Source organism: Vigna umbellata, chromosome 2, assembly GCF_029865625.1.
Source record: "Vigna umbellata cultivar VRB3 chromosome 2, Vumbellata_1.0, whole genome shotgun sequence".
NCBI lineage: Eukaryota > Viridiplantae > Streptophyta > Magnoliopsida > Fabales > Fabaceae > Vigna > Vigna umbellata.
In genome coordinates, this window is record NC_142166.1 from 7,353,489 (window position 1) to 7,366,999 (window position 13,511).

At 33.0% G+C, this 13,511-nt stretch overlaps 2 protein-coding genes across 2 annotated transcripts; one reads left to right on the forward strand and one right to left on the reverse strand.

Moving 5' to 3' along the window:
• Nucleotides 1-3,021: 3,021 nt before the first annotated feature.
• LOC124840197 (cationic amino acid transporter 1-like) lies at nucleotides 3,022-5,876 on the reverse strand. Its single transcript, XM_047316211.2, has 2 exons — nucleotides 5,420-5,876; nucleotides 3,022-4,504 (listed from the first exon to the last, which is right to left on the reverse strand). The coding sequence occupies exons 1-2, from the start codon at nucleotides 5,820-5,822 to the stop codon at nucleotides 3,141-3,143; spliced, it is 1,767 nt and encodes a 588-aa protein (XP_047172167.1). The 5' UTR covers nucleotides 5,823-5,876; the 3' UTR covers nucleotides 3,022-3,140.
• A 1,620-nt stretch (nucleotides 5,877-7,496) lies between these two features.
• LOC148203297 (uncharacterized) lies at nucleotides 7,497-8,441 on the forward strand. The gene has a single exon (XM_088107579.1). It carries the CDS (start codon nucleotides 7,497-7,499, stop codon nucleotides 8,439-8,441), a length of 945 nt encoding a protein of 314 aa, XP_087963705.1.
• Nucleotides 8,442-13,511: the final 5,070 nt, after the last annotated feature.

Consider the following 13,511-nt stretch of genomic DNA (forward strand, 5'->3'; position numbering starts at 1 on the left):
CACCTAAATGATGGCAGACAACACAACTGGACCACTTTTAACTGAAGGTTGCTCATTATAAAATCTAAAATTGAGATATACATGTAGCATTTTATTTCAATCCTCTTACAATATCATCATAAAGAATATTAAAGAACCCACATTCCTTGATAGCTTGCGAGTAAACCCTCATGAGATTCAGTTTAAAACTTAGTTTATTACCAATTAAAAGAGTAAAACTCAGTCTAAGGCTGTGTTCGTTTGGAGTGATTTGGGGGAGATGATTTGGGGGAGATGATTTGAATGGATTTGAGTGGATTTGAGGGTAATTTTTTTGTTGTTTTTTTGAGTGGATTTGTGGGTAATTGAGAGTGGATTTGGAAGTAAAGTTTGTGAGAATTAGTGTAGGATTTGATTGATGTGATAGATTTTAAAAATTAGTTTAATTGATATAAATTAAAGATTACCAAAATGTCCCTAGTTATAAAATGTTATTTATAAATGTTATATTTAATTGTAAAAATGTTTATAAAAAAAAAATTATGAATAATTTATAATTAATGTTTAAAAATTAAAAAAACTAAATAATCAATTTTTTTTAATAAATTAGAAAATATAATAATCAATTTATTAAAAATAAATTAAAAAATATAATATATCTAATTTCATTAATATTAAAATAATTATAAAAAAAACTTGAAAAAAAAAAAAGGAAATCGCATAACCGGTTACGCGAACGCGTAACCTGTTACGTGAACTCGTAACCGGTTACGCGAACGTGTAACCAGTTACGCGAACGCGTAACCTGTTACGCAAACGCGTAACCGGTTACGCGAACATGTAACCAGTTACGCGTTTCCAGCGTTTCTTAACCGAGGGCACACCCGACATTTCGCTCACAATCCGCGTAAATCTCTTCACAACCGCGGGTGACTGAACAGTGCAACCATCCCGCGTTTCATCGCAAATCCGTCCGCGCATTTCACTCCAACCGAACGCATAACGAGCTGAATTCTTCGCTCGCAAATTCGCATGAACAGTAAATTCGGTTCATGCGAACACAGCCTAAGTCTTTTGAACTAGAGAGAAGATTTAAAGAAAAGTGAATAAATTTAAGAGAATAGACAGGAGATTGCGGTATTATTTTGAATATAAAAAAATGATATAATTTGAGATGAAAATTTGTATATAATATAATGTGTACGATATATTAAAAAATTATTTTAATAAATAAAATTAGATCATTATCATTTTATCTTTGAAGATAAAGATAATATAAATTTAAATATAAATAGTAAAAATTCTATTAAAATTAATTAAAATTGTTAAGTAATAAAAATTTATATTAATTATTACTATAAATTTATTATTTTATTAATTTTATTATTATTATTATTATTATTTCTATTTTGTTATTATTTCTTTTATTATATTATTTATATGTATATATATAAACAAAAAATAAAAATTGATTATATATATATATATATAAAGAATGAGTGGGTTGTTGAATGTGTGAACAAGTACTTGAGTCAAATATTTATTGTGAACAATTCATCTCCTCAAAATTTCCGTAATTTTGCGTAGATCAAATTCTTTTTCCACCCACCAAATCCGCTCTCGCACATTAGTTTAAATTATTCAAAACAAATAGTCATATCCAAGATCATGTGTATAGTTGATCCCAGAAAAAAACACACACTAAGAACATAAAAATGAAATATTGAAAGAAAAACAGCACATTAAAACCAAAATGCACTTTTACACAAAAGTGATACAATAAAATAAAATAATTTTTTTTACAATTGATTAAAAAGAAAAGGAAAATGTCATTTGCCATCAGTTACTACTTTTGACAACTCTTTATAAGATAAAATGACCATATACAAGTGATCTTTTCTATTTTTAAAAAGAAAAAAGAAAAAAAAATCATAATATTAAATGAGAGTAAAATTTTATTCGATATCAAAAAATATTATTATAAAAGAAAATCAATATATTTATCAATAATATTATTTAAAATTAATAATATTTTAAAATACATAAACTTGTTATATTCATTTAATATTATTGTTTATTATTTTTTTATTTTACAAATATAAATATTCTTGTTTTATAACTATTTTATGAATATAAATATGTGTTATTGTATCATTAGTTATTCTTGAGTTTTGTGTGGCTTTCTTTGCTTTCTGAAAAGTGGGGGCAGAACCGAACTCCATGTCAGTTGTCCCAAGGCATCATAAGCGTGCAGCAGTGCAACCTCAGCAGTGTTCGCACTATTTTTTAATAGGAAAATGTTATTTTGACAACAAAAGTTTGACACAATTTTGACAACGGCGACGTGGCAGCTGTGCATTGGCTCAGTGAACCGGGGTGAGGGGTATTTTGGGTTTTTTCTGGTTTGTTTTCAATTCACTGAGCCAATGCACAGCTGCCACGTCGCCGTTGTCAAAATTGTGTCAAACTTTTGTTGTCCAAATAACATTTTCCTTTTTAATAAAACCTAAAACTTAATTAAGCAGACAAAATTAAAGTTAAATATGCTTACTTGTTGTGTTTGGAGATGGTGGTGTAATTTTGGTAGACTTTAGATAAAAAATTGTGTATAATTTAATGAATATGATAAATTAAAAAACTAATATTTTAATGGTTATATAAATTTAAATACAAAGGGAAATTATGTTAGAATGAAATTAAAGTTATTATTTAAAATTATTATTATTTATATTATTATTATTACACAATTTATATGGGTGATTAATTTGAATAAAATGGGATTGAAAAAAATTAAGTTGAAACAGATTTTAGATGATTAGTTTGAAAATATTTATTATTATTTATATTATAATATATATATATATATATATATACACACACAGATATATTGAAATAAGGGCTTTGGAAATGGAGGTGCGGTTATTTAATTATGGTGAGTTGTATTTCTCACCATTTCTCTTCAACGATGCAACATGAGAACATTTCCTTGCAAAATCTGAACTCTTAAATAGGCGTAATACTAACACACTGGCCTTTCTTTCTTAATAAAAATAAACAGTACTAAAACCGAAACAAAGAGGGGTTTAATGTACAAATATCATTCTGCATTAATATAAAACTAAGTTGAAAAACAAAGAATCGAAAGCAAAAACAACTAGAGACTACGTAGAAGAGACGACCCCATCTTCCAACCTGTTCAGCTCCCTTTGGGCACAACGCTGTGCCTCAAACTCCTTAGCTGTGTCATAAGAAGCATGCAACCCGAAGAGGACATAGTAAACCAAGAGAAGCACAGTCCAAATACAAAACCTAACAAACGAATCTTTATCAATAGATCCAAGAAGGAATATGTTAACAAAAATAGATATGGAAGGTAGCCATGGAACCAAAGGCACCCCCCAAAGTTTTGGCTCCTTTGCCTGTGGAACCATAAACCAAAGTCCTCCTGTAGCCAAAATCCAAATTGGACAAAGAATAGCATAACCAACCCAACCATCACTTAGTGCCCAATAAGATGAAATCCCACATGAAGAGCCGATGATCACCACAATGAACACAATGAGCTTGATTTGGTTCCCCTTTGTTGTGACTCCACTGGAGTAGTACCTACGCACAAGGAGAGCAACTGCCACCAACGTGAAGATGAAGAGAGTGGAAATTGACAAGAGGTTAGAGAGAACCTCAAGTTCAGTGAAGAAACCAATCACAGCTGAGATCAGAACCAGGGAAATTGTGGCATTCACAGGTGTCCCAGTGCGCTCATTCACCAAAGCAAACCAAGGAGGCAGCATGTGTGTACGTGAAATGTGAGTCAGATACCGAGCTTGACCCACAGCAGTCACCAACAACACTGTGGTCATTCCCTGCAAAGCCCCCAATGAAACAATGTACTTAGCCCAATCCCACCCTATGGCACTGAACGCAACCGAAAAGGGTGCATTCACGTCAATATTGGTATACGGTTGCATGAGGCACAGTGTGGCTGCAAGCAAGCAATATGCCGATGTGGCTATCACCATTGAACCCACAAGCCCAATTGGAATGTCCCTTGAAGGGTTCTTGGTTTCTTCAGCCATGGTTGCAACAGCATCGAACCCGACATAAGCAAAGTAGAGCACAGCTGAAGCTTGGAAGACGCCCCTAACACCGAAGGGTGTAAAGGGTACGTAGTTTTGAGGCTTGGCATGGATAAGACCTGCTATGACTATGAAGACAAGGATGACTGTGTGTACGACTGAGGCAACGTAGTTGAAGATTGAAGAGCCTTTGGTGCTGCAAACCGCAAGGATGCATACGAGTGCAAGGATCACGACAGCTATAGGGTCAAGGTGGCCATAATCAGGGTTCATGTTATGCATGACTATGCGAAAATCATCAGGGTTTTTGTTGCAGAGGGTGGCGAAGTATGAGGTCCATGACCTTGCTACTGCGGCACAACTTATCACGTACTCAAGAAGGATGTTTCCTGCAGCTACGAAGGCTACAAAGTCTCCTAGCTCCACTCTTAAGTAGGCAAATGAACCACCTAAGAAAAAAAATGAGAAACAAAACAAGCAGAAAGTTGATGGCAAATTCAACAACATTATTGATTCATGATGTATTACGATAAATGCTCGTGTTAAAATTAATCAAGCTTTTCTTTTGCTGTATTCTTTTTATTGCTTAAATATTTTAGTTTATGATTTTTAATCGTGAGGACCAAATTAGCATATTTATTAGAAATTTAATTATATTTAAGTCCCTTATATTAAAATAATTTTAACTTTTTAACTTAAAAAGAATTATGAAAAAATAATAATTTTAAAAGGTTAAAAAAATATTTATCTCAAAAGACAAAAAAACCCCTAATTAAACCTATGGAGGTATCAATTTGAATATTCAACAAAATTACCCAAAAAGTTATTTTATTATCTATTTTACGTGATTTTTTTAATATAAAATAAAACAAAAAAAATAGTGATAGATGTATACCAAAAAGTTACATATACACCGACTTGAAATTACAAAGTATTGTTAAAATAAATAACTTTTTTTGAATGCCATGTATTTTCATTCTCTCAATGTAGGCGTAAATATGTTTAACTAACAAGGTTTGACCCACATACATAATTATGTTGATAAATGATTCATCACTTTATGGCAACGATTATAAGACTTTTTTATATGATTACTTGAAATTTATGTTTGAATGTATAATTTGCATTTGGAAAAATAAATTTAATAACCAATAGTTATATTAATTTAATTAATACAATGCACAAATTTAACTTTGTGATTAAAAAAATATATATATGTGAAGACCTAGGGGAAGTGTACGTGAAGGTGTCCATTTATTGTTTTTTATAACCCTAATTAAAAGATCAGAACAGAGGTTGTTATGAAAACTAAAAAACAGTGAACTAGGAAGAACTAGTAAGCAGTGAAGGAAAGAGTCACGCACCGGCAACAGGGATTTCGACGGCAAACTCGGTGTAACAGAAAACGGACAGCATGGCGGAGAAACCGGACACGACGTACGACAAGATGACGGCGGGACCGGCGGCGTTCCTAGCCTCCAATCCGGTGAGGACGAATATTCCGGCGCCAATGACGGAGCCGACGCCGAGCCAGATGAGGTCCCACCAGTTGAGCGTCTTCTTCATCTGGTGGCTGCTTCGCGTCGTCATCTCGCTGATCTCCGCTCGCTCGCTGGATCGCGTGAGAAATCGGTCCTTCAGTCTCCTCGGCGTATCCAGCAGCGCCGTCGTGTAGTTCTCCCAGCTCTTGAACGATTCCTCCGGGAGGAAGTCATTTTTCTGAATCGTGCAACAACTTCTCTTTCGCACTCCTCCTCCTCCTTCCATCGGTATCACTATGCGTTTCGGTACCAAACTCTCTTCTTATCTGTGTTTCTGGTACCAGAGCTCGCGCACTCGCTATGTAACCATGTGTTTCTTTCTGTTATGAAACCCTATAATTTTGCACCTCCTATCCATACACCCACTTAGGTGTCAATTTTAATAATATTTTACTTATTTTTAATTGCTTTTGACCAATTACTATAATTAATTATATATGAGCATATTTAGATAGGTCTATCCAAAGATGAACATGATATTTTAACCACATTAAAATAAGAGAAATATAATGTTTATGTGATAAACAATAACAGAAATACGCAACCTATTTTCACAATTTTCTGGGCAGAAAAGACTCTTTCCAAGACTGTTGTGGCAACCGATAAAACCATTATTAACTTCAAAACAAGGTAAACTAATAGATAAACAATTTATATGCATAGATTTAACCAATTTGTTAAAATGATTAATGATTCTTTTCAAACATGAAAAATTTACATTACTAGGCATATCAATTATGTAAGTTTCAAGTTGATTATCAAGCATCACTAAATCAATTGTAGAAAATTCATATACATAAAACTTTGCAAATTCAATTAGCTTTGACTTATCAAAAATAGAGAATAAATTGGTTGGATTCAAACAATTCATGTATAGAAGCTACTGAGTATTTGTCTATGTAAAACGATCATTAGGTTTTTGAAATTGCATGTCCTTAATAATGTAAAATAATTCAACACGATGCTCTGTTGTTCAGCAATATAAAATAATTCAATACGATAATGATGCTCAATTGTGATAGTTTGAGCTTTAATTATCTCTCCATGCCATGTTCTCCTCCTTAGAAAAAAAAAAGTCTTCCATATTAGGAATGTTAACGGAATGCTTATTGCAAAATGAAATTACTTTATGGAGTAAAGACTCTATCCATTATTCTTCATAGTTTGTAATCGTAGCTTTATGATGTTAACCAAGTTCATAGCTTTGATGATATATATATATATATATATTGATATTTCCTTTGCGATAAATGTGAGAATTCATTTGAAATAACAAAGATGTTTTTCATCAAATGCAACGTGAATTCAAAATAAAATTCCTCTAGAAAATGTAAAAGATCATTTGCTTTAGCTTTTTTTGATCTACATTTGATCCACTTCTTTTATAATTTCAAGAACATCAATTATAGAGGAATACATCAATATCAAATTGATCAACCCAACAACTATCAATCTTGATCAAATTCTCCTTGCATGTTGCCACCACCATCATAACTTTGTCCACTAATTCGTCATATACTAAGCTTATGTTTATAGAACAACTCATCAATTATCATTTTGAATGATAAAGTTGTAGTATCTTTAACATGAACTGTTATTGTAAACTAAAAGCAACCGCCCCAATTGACGAGCGTTAGTTATTGTGCGTTCGTTGGACCGCTTATATACTCTTTTACTATTTCTTCTTTCAGTTAATTTTTTGAATAATATAATTTACCTTTCATTCTCATATCTGCTCTCCGCTTGCTCGCTCGCTCGCTATCTCTCTCTCACATCCTCTGCACCATTTACATCGCGCATACTCTGCGTTCGTCTACGTCGACTGTGCGTTCGCCAACGTTAACAGTGGTATCAGAGCAAGGTTCGAAAACCTAGTGGATCAGTAACTGATCAAGAAGAAATGGCTGGCGTGATACACAGTAATCTTCCGGTGTTCGACGGAAAAGGATTCGACGACTGGTGTGTAAAGATGGATGTCATTCTTGGATTTCAAGAAGTAGATGAAGTGGTCAAGAAGGGTTTTAAAGAGCCATTGAACGGGGATTCTGAAGAAACAAAGCGACATTGTAAAGAGAACAAGAAATTAGATTGTAAAGCCCGAATGCTGCTACACCAATGCGTGTTGGCCACCATCTTCCAGAAGGTATCAAAGGCAGGCACGACGAAAGAAATCTGGGACATTCTTCAAGAAGGCTACGGCAACACAGGCAAGGTCAAGAAGATCAAACTACAGTCGCTCCAACGACAACACGAACTCTTAGGCATGAGAGAACAAGAATCGATGGTTGAGTATATAGGCAGAATACAGATGGTGGTGAACGCCATGAGAGCGTCCGACGAGGTGGTAAAGGACAAGAAAATCGTGGAGAAGATTCTTAGAACGCTAACTCCGCAATACGATCATATTGTTGTTGCTATTGAAGAAAGCAAAAACGTGGAAGACATGAAAGTGGAAGAGTTGCAGAACTCGCTGGAAGCCCATGAACAACGCCTGCTTGAAAGAAAGAAAATCGAAAATGAAACGAGTTCGAATCAAGCTTTGCAAGCAAGAAGCAGCTTTAAACCTAGAGGACGAAGCGCTGGAAGAAGCAGAGGTCGAGCACGGGGAGGTCGAACCGGAGGTAGAAATCCGAATGTCTCTGATCAGAATGCTGAAGAGGAACATAGTGAACACAAAGATGGAAGCAAAAGAAGCGGAAAGCAAATGAGAGGAAGAGGAAGAAAGAATGTTGATAAGAGGAATATCCAATGTTATACCTGCAGTAAGTTCGGTCATTATTCGTCTGAATGCTGGCACAATGAGGCCGCAAAAAAGAACAAGAATGATGAGGCAAATCTTGCCTAAGATACAGGTGACTCTGATTCAGATCACATATTGTTGATGTCCATTACCGAACGGGTGTAGACGTATGATGAGACAAAATGATTGTCTTCCGAACGATCTTTACTATTGAATGAATCAAGCCTTGCCAAGAACCGAGCGGGTGTTGAAGAGACCGGAAGGATATTTTCGTTTCACCGAACGGGAGATGATGGAGAAATCAACAAAGAAGTTGGACGAACGTCAATGAATATTGATGGAGAAACCGAACGGTTGTATAACCGAATGGTCGTCAACAATGAAAATGAACGAACGTTAATCAACAAAGAAGCTGGACGAACGTTAATGGATATTGATGGAGAAATCGAATGGTCGTATAACCGAACGGTCGTCAACAATGAAACTGAACAAGCGTCACACAAGTGTGAACGAGCGTTGCACAAGGGTCAAGAATTTGAACATGTGTTGATATCTATCAATACGAAGCATGCAGAAAATGACAACTACTGGTACTTAGATACGGGCCGTTAAACAATTACAATTTGTCAATTGTTTAACTACAAGTGTTTCTGATTTTTTTCAATTGGGGCTACAGTAGGGATGACAGAGAAAAGGTTGGAGTAAGAGATAAAGAGAAAGGGTTGAGAGGAATGAGAGAGGTGACTAAGGGTTTGAGTTTTTTTTTTTTTACTTTTTTTAGTTTTGAGAATGAAAATTATTAAAATACCCTTAACCTTAAAACTTAGAATCTATGATATATAAGGGTATTTTTGTCTACTAAAACCCGGTACACATTGCTAAAATGTACCAACTGAAAAACAAAAGTACGCGCGTTAGCAAACCCTATATATATATATATGTGTGTGTATATATATATATGTGTATATATATATATATGTGTATATATATATATATATATATGTGTATATATATATATATATGTGTGTATATATATATATATGTGTATATATATATATATATATATATATATATATGTGTATATATATATATGTGTGTATATATATATATATATATGTATATATATATGTGTGTATATATATATATATGTATGTATATATTTATGTATGTATATGTATGTATATGTATGTATATGTATGTATATGTATGTATATGTATGTATATGTATGTATATGTATGTATGTATATGTATGTATGTATATGCATGTGTGTGTATATATATATATATTTTTTTTTTCTATTTTAGTTTTTTTTGGTCTCATTATGTTTCATAGATTACGAAACATTCTAATCCAATCAAATTTTTAAACCAAAGTAAATTTTTATTTATTTTGGAGATTTTTTTTTCTTTTTAACTTTGTCATAAATATTATATTTTATGCCGGAATTGTGATTGCGTGAAAATTTATTTGAATGCTTAAAATCGAATGTTATTAAATTAAGTTGATAAAGTTTTTATAATGTTCAGAATTGGATTAGTAATTTGAAACTGTTTAAAAATTGTATTGTAAAAGTGTTTTTTTAAATGATTTTTTAATTTTGATTGATTGTTTTTTTCATCATCAAGTATGATTTGTTTCATATTTTGATTCAAATGATGAATTTTCGTTCAAAAAGAGAGAGTATAAAATGGAGACTCAAATTTTGTTTTGAATCCTATTTTTGTGCATGTTGAATATATCTCTTGAATAAGATTAATGTGTAATTTTTATGAATTTTAAATATTGGTATTTTGGTGAAATTAATTTTTTTATTATCTAATTACAATGTTTTTATTTTATATATACTTTCTTAAATTAAAAAATTGTTTTAATAGCTCCCTCGCGTATGTTGTTTTGTGTTATAATATGCAAGGTTGATATTATGTATACCAACAAATATACATGTGTAGGAATAACTTTCCAAAAGAATAAAGTTTTATTTGTGACTTTATTTTTCTAAAGAATTGTATTTATATATTTATATTTAAAGTATGTTTAGATTGTATTTTAAAATACTATATATTTTGAAGAAACGGGTTATATTATATGTTTTATGAAGATATTTCATATAGTTTTTACAAATCAATACATTTCATAAAATGGTAATTATATTTCAAAAAACCATTTTTTTATTATAATTTATGTATTAAGTTATTATGAACTGTAACATCCCAAAAATACAGTCTAAAACTATATAATAGAATAATCACATTAAATAATAATACAGATCAGTCTTACACTAAAGTAGAGCGCACGGTTATGGCCGAACGACCTTACAGAAAGAGTTACAAATTTAAACTGTACAGTGGTACAAATTTGACCGAACGGTTTACAAAATACTATACCGAACGGTCATAAAAAACAAAAGGGGAAGGTGATCGAACGACCACCTTACTATCTTAATAAACTACTGATCAAACGTTCTATTGTTCGGTCTTAACTTCTACCTCGACTAGGTTCTCTTCTTTCAGCGCCTCTTCCAACGACTCGTCTCCTTCTGCTCACATCCACATGGATGATCATTGCAATGACAAAGACGAACGTACAAAACATGACAAGACAGGAAACACAGGGTAAGCTTATGTAATTTAATTCATGTATAAACATGCATTTCATACAATCAACCAAACAATATAATTCATCATACGTTTCATACAAAACCTAATACTAGACTGACTGTCCGGACGGTATGAAATCTGTGTAGCTACGACGTTCGTGCACCCGGGTGATGTAGTAATTGGGATGCCCTCAACAGCTGCCACTCGAGGTTAGTCTTATCTGTCCAAATTAACCATAAGGACTAGGACCTCCTGCCGTTTCCACACATGGCCTACCCTCCTCTACGTGAGGACGAGTACTCACGGAACATCAGGATGAACCGCCAGCTTAGCATGCCCACATTCATACTTTACCAATTCCATTATTCATTCATGAGTCATTCCTCCCCGGAACGCTCGTTCATAATCCACTTTATTTCGTTCATAACATATTTTATCATCTTTCATTAATAAGACCTCAATGAGATCAATTCGAATAAACGTCTCTGAAGACACCGAATGCCAAACGTTAACTTCGACTCTGAACAAGACCAAACGCTTGAAGTGAGACCAAAGGTCTTCAGTCCCAAGCGGATCAAAATAGAGAGAGAGAATCACTGGTTTAAGAAATGGAGTGATTAACATAATAATTCTCGAAGACGACTAACACCAAACATTTATATATTAGGTGAGCCAATTGGATGAACTGACTCACGAGTTAGACCGAACACCAACACGCCTAGGCCGAGTACTAAAACTCTAGGTTGGAACCAATTTAGACATACACTGAGGGACATCAAATAAGTGTACTTAATTGGAATCGGTGAATAAACCGAACGTCAATAAATATACTTAGACTTTGAAGGAGCTAAACACCAATAACAATCAGAATGCCAGTCAAAGACTGAACACTATAGTGAGCGAACCCTATTGGGCTTAAACGAACGCTTTTATTATGAAGTTAGCTTAAGGAACTAGGAGTGTCTGGTGTAAGACCAAACACTTGCTTAGTACGAACACTTGGTATAAGACCAAGTGCTACTAAACTTATAGAGAAGAGACTTGATAAATATAATGGATACCATTTTGAGTAGTGTTTAAGAATAAACGAAAATATACAAATATATATATATATATATATATATATATATATATATATATATATATATATATATGGGGGTTGCTAACACGCGTACGCTTGTTTTTCAGTTGGTACATTTTAGCAATGTGTACCGGGTTTTAGTAGACAAAAATATCCTTATATACCATGGATTCTAAGTTTTAAGGTTAAGGGTATTTTAATAATTTTCATTCTCAAAACTAAAAAAAAAAAAAAAACCCCAAACCCTTACTCACCTCTCTCATTCCTCTCAACCCTTTCTCTTTCATCTTTCTCACTCCAATCTTTTCTCTGTCAAACTGTAGTCCCAATTGAAAAAATCAGAAACACCCTACTGTAGCCCCAATTTGAAAAATCAGAAACACTTGTCGTTAAACAATCTTACAAAAAAATGATTTTATAATGAGTTTTGGTCTTATAATTTTTGTCTCATCTAATTTTATCAATTTTCACAAGCATAAAGGAATTGGTAATTGACCTGGAAAAAATCAGAAAGACTTGTTGTTAAACAATTTTTTACAAAAAATGATTTTATAATGAGTTTTTATTTTATAATTTTTGTCTTATCTAATTTTATCTAATTTTCACAAGCATAATGACATCCGAAAGAATTGGTAATTGGCCTGGAGGGTTTTTTTAGAGATGATGATTCAACCTATGCAGATGATGAAATTAGAAAAATTAGTGAAGATGGTGAAATTGAAGAGATCTTGAATGAACCTTTGCTTGAAGGTGAATATGTCAATGATTCAACTCTTTACAAAGGCAAATTGTTTAAAGACAAGTGTTTCTGATTTTTTCAATTGGGGCTACAGTAGGGATGATAGAGAAAAGGTTGGAGTGAGAGAGATGAAAGAGAAAGGATTGAGAGGAATGTGAGAGGTGAGTAAGGGTTTGGGTGTTTTTTTTTTTTTTTTAAGTTTTGAGAATGAAAATTATTAAAATACCCTTAACCTTAAAACTTAGAATCCATGATATATAAGGGTATTTTTGTTTACTAAAATCCGGTACACATTGCTAAAATGTACCAACTGAAAAACAGGCGTACGCGCGTTAGCAAACCCCTATATATATATATATATACACGTAAGTTTGTAACCGAATACCAAGGAACGACTACCCTTGGTCGAACGCTCATGTACAATATTACAACACGAACTCGCTCGTCCTCAACTAAGGTTCTTCCCAAATGAAAGAATCCAATTCTAAAAATCAGTTTTGCTTCCCATGTCAAAACGAGCGTCCACTCATATGCCCGAAACTTGTTTTCCACTATCTGATTTCCGGATCCTCGCTTTACACCTTGACGTCTGTTCAGAGAGTTTTTGGGTGCGTTTTTAATGATGTCTGTCATGAACAAAAGTTAAATTATTTTTCATAATATAATTTGATTGTTAAAACTATATATTTTTTATGGTTTAGAATTAGTAGAAAAAGATATGTTTGTTAGTTGGTTAAAACAGAATTTGGTTAATCT